This window comes from Peromyscus maniculatus, chromosome 23 (genome assembly GCF_049852395.1).
Source record: "Peromyscus maniculatus bairdii isolate BWxNUB_F1_BW_parent chromosome 23, HU_Pman_BW_mat_3.1, whole genome shotgun sequence".
Classification (NCBI taxonomy): Eukaryota; Metazoa; Chordata; class Mammalia; order Rodentia; family Cricetidae; genus Peromyscus; species Peromyscus maniculatus.
Genome location: NC_134874.1, coordinates 32,512,252 through 32,518,251, shown reverse-complemented (window position 1 = coordinate 32,518,251; position 6,000 = coordinate 32,512,252). Strand labels below are relative to the sequence as shown.

General features: G+C 44.5%; 1 protein-coding gene across 1 annotated transcript in view; it reads right to left on the bottom strand.

Moving 5' to 3' along the window:
* Positions 1–454: 454 nt before the first annotated feature.
* Positions 455–6,000, bottom strand: part of LOC143270578 (uncharacterized) — a 96,297-nt gene continuing 90,751 nt past the window's right edge. The window contains exons 31-34 of the mRNA XM_076561003.1: positions 4,621–4,661; positions 4,207–4,237; positions 2,711–2,770; positions 455–788 (exon numbers count right to left, since the gene is read on the bottom strand). Of these exons, the coding sequence (XP_076417118.1) occupies positions 475–788; positions 2,711–2,770; positions 4,207–4,237; positions 4,621–4,661 (446 nt within the window). The 3' untranslated portion in view covers positions 455–474. The remainder of the gene's footprint in view (positions 789–2,710; positions 2,771–4,206; positions 4,238–4,620; positions 4,662–6,000) is intronic.

Genomic DNA, 6,000 nt, shown 5'->3' with positions numbered 1-6,000 from the left:
GAGGGCACCCCAGGGAACAAGCCTAGCCTCTGAAGGAGCACCACTGAAATTTGCTATCTTAGGCTCCCCAGCTACCCAGTGAGGTTCTGAGGTGTCTCTGGAGGAACTTTGCCTATGTTGGCCTCCAGGACCCGGGTATACTACAAGGGGATGTTCAGGGATGATATACTCCTCTTGGAGACATCCACACCTCCTGTCTTAGGTGTTAGAAGTATTCTGGGGGAGTGCTTTTAAGCCCATCTGTATCTGTGGATAGATACTATCAAAATATCAAATGTGCCTTCAAGATAAGAGATCTGGGTACTAGAAAGATGGCTCAGCAGCCAAGTGTGCTTGCTACTCTTACGGAGAACTAAGTAGCTCCACAGGATGGGTTACAACTGTCTATCACAACACCCTGGAGGGGTGACTCCAGTGGGCATGCCCAGAGACATAGAAATAAAAACTAAAAACATTTATATACGATTATAGGCATTATATTTTTATTGGTAGTAGCTTTTCATCCCCCCCCTCCTCCTCCTCCTCCTCCTCTTCTTTCTCCTCCTCTGCCTCTTCCCCTGCTGCCTCCAACTCTACCACCTCCTCCTCCTCTTCTTCCTCTGCCTCCCCTGCTTCCGCCTTAGGCGCCACCTCCTCCTCTGTTTCCGCCTCCTCATCTGTTGCCGCCTCCTCCTCCGTTGTGAACTCCTCCACCGGCTCCTCCACCACCACCTCTTCCTCCTCCTCCTCCTCCTCATTCGTATCTTTATTTGAAGATTTAGGTGGGGCTTGGTATAGTACATTTATCTCTAGGGATAGAGTAGGAATAAGTTCAAAATAGGGAAGGAGTCATGGCACAAAGTGTAGCATGAATCTTAACTGGTCTTATTAATAAAATCAAACCTGTGAGCCAGGTATTTGGGTGAAGCTGGAAGATCAGAGATACATAACAGGCCACAGCTAACCTCACCTGGCCAACTTCTCAGCTGATCTTGTTTCCTCAGACTGGAAGCCTCTGTGTCCTCATATCCCAATGACTCTCAGCTGAACTGTGCTGTTCAAAACCTAAAAGCTTAACCTGCCAAATGCTTAACCAGCCAAACACTGCTAGTTTCTGGTCCTCACGCCTTATATACCTTTCTGCTTTCTACCATCACTCCCTGGGATTAGAGGCTTGCTTTCTGGGATTAAAGGCGTGAGTCACCATGCCTGGCTGTATTCTTGAACACATGGATTTCTGCCTCTGGAATGCTAGGATTAAAGGCGTGTGCTACCACTGCCTATCCTAAGTATCTAGTGGCTTTTCTGTTCTCTGACCCCAGATAAGTTTATTAGGGTACACAATATTTTGGGGAACACAATACCCCACAACAAAGCTCTGGGACACTGCTGGGTATTTCTTGCAGGGACCAGGTTGGCCATCCTAGGTGAGTGACTGCTCCCACATGTGCCACCATCCATGCTACCAACATTGTTGGGGACAATTTTCTATTGGCTGCTGTTCTGTTGTTTGTAACTTTTGGATGTTCCCCTTGGGTCTCCTTTCACATCAGAAACAAAGCTTTGCTTGCTAACTGTGTTGTGGTTAGCATCCCTGTTCCCACTCTGTTCAGCTCCCTGCTTTCCCCAGCTAGGCAAGAACAGCACTTCACCTCTTTTCCGCAAGTAATGGTGTGACCAGATGACCTGGTAAGACTCAATTGTGTCTAGCTGGGCATGTCCCTAAGCAATGTCCCATTGTATACACTTCCTATTGGGATTTTGGCTCTCCCATAAACTCTGTAAAGGACTCAGGTGAGGCCACATTTCAAGGGAAGGGGAAGACAACTGGGTACACTTATGCATAAAACAGGAATGAATCCAGGGATCCATGATGGATTAGGTTAGGTCCGATCAGGTGGGCCAGTCAACTCGGTATGCAGAATCAAGAACAAGGCAGCAGGGACACACTTTCATGGATTACTGGGCATAACGTGCAGAGCCGCCATTCCACTCAGGAAATAGGGAGGAGGGTGGAGAAGGCTCTGGGTAAGGGACAGAAGAGTGGTCAAATGATGTGACCGGTGAAGTGGGCTCCTTCATCGCTGTGGACACATTGATTAGAAAGAGGAGTCCCTGAGTTTACACAAGCAGAATCAATCCATCAGAAGTAGAAGGGTACAGGGCAGGCAGACATACTTTGCAATGAAGAAAGACCCTCACCTTACTGCAGGGGTTTCATAAAAGACCTTTGGGGAATATAATCTCCTTTGATTCATACTCTAGACCCGTGGAGACAGGTGAGAACTATACTAAGCATGAAGCCGTATCAGTTTCAGACAGCTTAGAGGACAGAACACACTGGAAGATATGGCAAGGTGATCTGATGAGATGGCAGGAAACTGAGGTTCAGACACACAGAGGATAAGACAGAGAGGACTCAAGAGATAAAATACAAGTGGTCATGCACTTTAATTCCTGGGATTTTGTACATCCATGATGAACTAGTAATATCTGGAAAGGAGGCCTTATCTGGACCACAGAGTCCCAGATCCATGCTCAAGTACTAGGTCAGAAGCTCCAAGATAGGTGTCAATGTGTCTGTCCTTTGACTCATTTGCCCTACAGGTCAGTCTAGTGTGAGGAGCACAGGCTGGAAATGAGCTCACACACAGGCTTCCTTCTGTCCCTGTCCCCACTGACACCTTGTCCACATGACAGAGTAGACCCAGAATGCAATGTTGTTACCTACCTGGAGCTACAGGACTTGACTCCTTTCCCAACTCCCTGATTTGCAGTTCAGCAGTAGCACCTGGAAGAAATCAACAGAGTGGCTCATTCTGCCTACAGAAGATACAGCCACATCAGCTCACACCAGATCAGCCTCAGCTTCCCACTGGTTCCTTGACATCTTAGGTTATGGAAGGTGCTTCAGGGAGGCCAGTCTACTCACTCTGCCACCCACCCATAAGATTGTCTTTTATATAAAGACTGAATGGGGGCTGGAGAGGTGGCTCAGAGGTTAAGAGCACTGGCTGCTCTTCTAGAGGTCCTGAGTTCAATTCCAAATAACCACATGGTGGCTCGCAATCATCTATAATGAGATCTGGTGCCCTCTTCTAGCACACAGGCATACATGCAGGTAAAACACTGTATATATAATAAACAAACAAACAAACAAACAAACAAATGAATAAATAGAAGTAGGCACTTCAAGATTTTAAGGAAAAAGAAGACTGAATGGAAACATGGAGGTACTGTTATAAGTCCTGCAGGACCAGCCAGAAGAGGATTCACTTCTGCATTATTGGGCCCACACTACAAGACCTTTGTACTAAGGTTCATGTCATTGACTACCGACAGTTGTGAGCCACTGACAGTTTCTTCTATCACAACTCACCAATCAAAAGTGAGCACCAGATATACACATATTTCCAGACTACATCAGAATACACACAATTTCCGAGGAAAGCTACTGATTACAACTGATGGCTAGGAGCGTTGTCGGGGACAGAGGCAGGAAGGATGGGTGTTCCGGTGAAGACCATACTTTTATTTTTAAGTTTGTTTCATCTGCATTGCCTGCATATGAATGCTTGTATATCACATGCATACAATGCCAGGCAAGATCAGAAGAGGGCATGAGATACCCTGGAACTGAGTTACAGATGGTTGTGAGCAGCTCTATGGGTGCTGGAGCTCAAATCTGGTCCTCTGGTAGAACAGATAATGCTCTTAATCAAAGAGCCATCTCTCCAACTCCCATTGACAGTGGGGTTTGGTATGTTTGCTTCTACCTCTCTTTACCATTATGCCTGGATGGAGTAGTATTTAAATCTCCAGGCGAATTTACATCTCACTGATACCTTTCATACTGCCTTAGCCTGCCAAGCAGAAGGTACAACCTTACTGTTTCCTGGATCCTCTCCTATCAACTCCAACAGGGCATGCTGTTACTTACTAGGAAAGCTTTCTTTACTACTGATATTCTGATGCTCTTCAACATCTGTGTCCCCCACTAGGGCTATATCTGCAAGAACATCAGGACATAGTGTACCAGGTAAAGCCACACCAGCTCACACAAAGTTGACCCAGGTTCTTCTTGGGATTTTCCACAGAGCCTCTATGGCAGAACCATTTAATCATTTAACTTTCAACTCCCCTTTCCAACAGGAATCCTGATTCAGGCTTCTTAGGAATGAAACACTAAGGTATTTCCTGAACAAGAGAGAGATTTCAGATACTTACGATTTCCAAACACAACAGATGTGATCTGCAACTATGAAAAAGAAAGCATTGTTAAGATTGGGCTATACTGTATCCTTCACAATGGTCTGGTTTTCTCTGGATGACTTAGAGACCGGTGGAAATAGAGCTCTACTCGTGCTGCATATGACACCAGTAGAGACGGAAAGAGCCTTCCTTCCTGGCACTGTACCTCCCAAGTCCACTAACACTGCAAGCAAATCCTTACTAGAACAGGGAAAGGAGTTTCTGAGGGAAGTGCTTCTATGTTTCAATTTTAATGAATATGGTGATGTCAACGATACCAGAGAGCTGGAGACCCTGAACTCCACAAAGCAAACTGTCTTTCAAAAAGTAACACACATGGAACCCAAATAGAGCTGTATTTCTACAGAAGACACACAAAGGTATGCTTACCATTTGTCTGGATTCTGGTGCACTAATAGCACCAGATAAATCTAGGAGAAAACAGAGTAACTGTGAGGATGTTGGCAACTAATGATTATAAAACACTCAGGGAATATTTTCAATGTGCACACGTGTGTATGGAGATAGCTTGGGCTGCTGCTGGGCCATCCTCCAGTGTAGAAGGATGTTCCAGAAAAGAAAAAATAAAACAGATCAATATGAGACCTAGGTTCCTTGTTCCTCAATTAAAGCCACTTTAAACAATATAAAATAAATCTAGCTGGTTCACACTTTGTGGCATATACTTATTGCTTTTTTTTTTTTTTTTTGGAGCTGAGGACCGAACCTGGGGCCTTGTACTTGCTAGGCAAGTGCTCTACCACTGAGCTAAATCCCCAACCCTTATAATCCCAGCATTCAGGAGGTAGTGGAAGGAGGACCAGGCCTCAGCTTCAACCATAGAGTAAGATAGAGGCAGCCTGTGATAAATGTGTCCCTGTCTCAAAATAAAAATAATACACTAAAGCTGCATAATTTCTAACTGTATTCTAAATATTTATCCTATACTTGCAGGTCAGTGTAGCTTTTACCATCCAACAGAACAATTTCTCTTTGCAACAGAATGAAATCATAACAGAAAACTACAACAAATAAAAATGCAGAGAACAGGTGACTGTGGGGGGCCTGGCCTGAATCTTCCATCTAGAACATTAGTGCTGCAACCAAAACTGTGGAGAGTGGGAGAAAAAAATCCTCTTCCCCTGGGAACAGCCCAGTTGGTTTTCCAACAACAACTGGTCAGCTCTGAAATCTCATAATACAGATAACATTGTATGGAAAGAGTGGATTATATCTATATATTTAGGAATATATCACACACACACACACACACACTCACACACACTCACAAATGCACTCTCTCTCTCTCTCTCTCTCTCTCACACACACACACACACACACACACACACACACATATGTAACTACAATCTACAGTTGGAGGGAAGGAGGCCAGAGGTCATAAATTTGAGGAAGAAAGGGGGTGACGCATGGGGATGGTCAGAGGGAGGAAAGAGGAAAATGATATAATTTAATTTCAAAAAACAAAAAGTTTCAAAGCACAGTATGTGTGATTGTTAACACTTGCTATGTGTCACCAACAGGTGTTTCTCAGAACTGCACAGGCTGCTCAACTGATCTGCTTTGGTTACTGACAAGCTGGGTTGGAAAATCTTATTGCTCATAGTGCTATTAGAAAGTGTACTATAATATTTCAGTTTTTTTTTTTTGTGTGTGTGTGTTTGTTTTGTTTTGGGACAGCTTCTAAGACATGAGTCCAAAATCTACAGAAGTAAGTCGCCTTGTCCTACATGATTGCTTTAAACTCCAAAG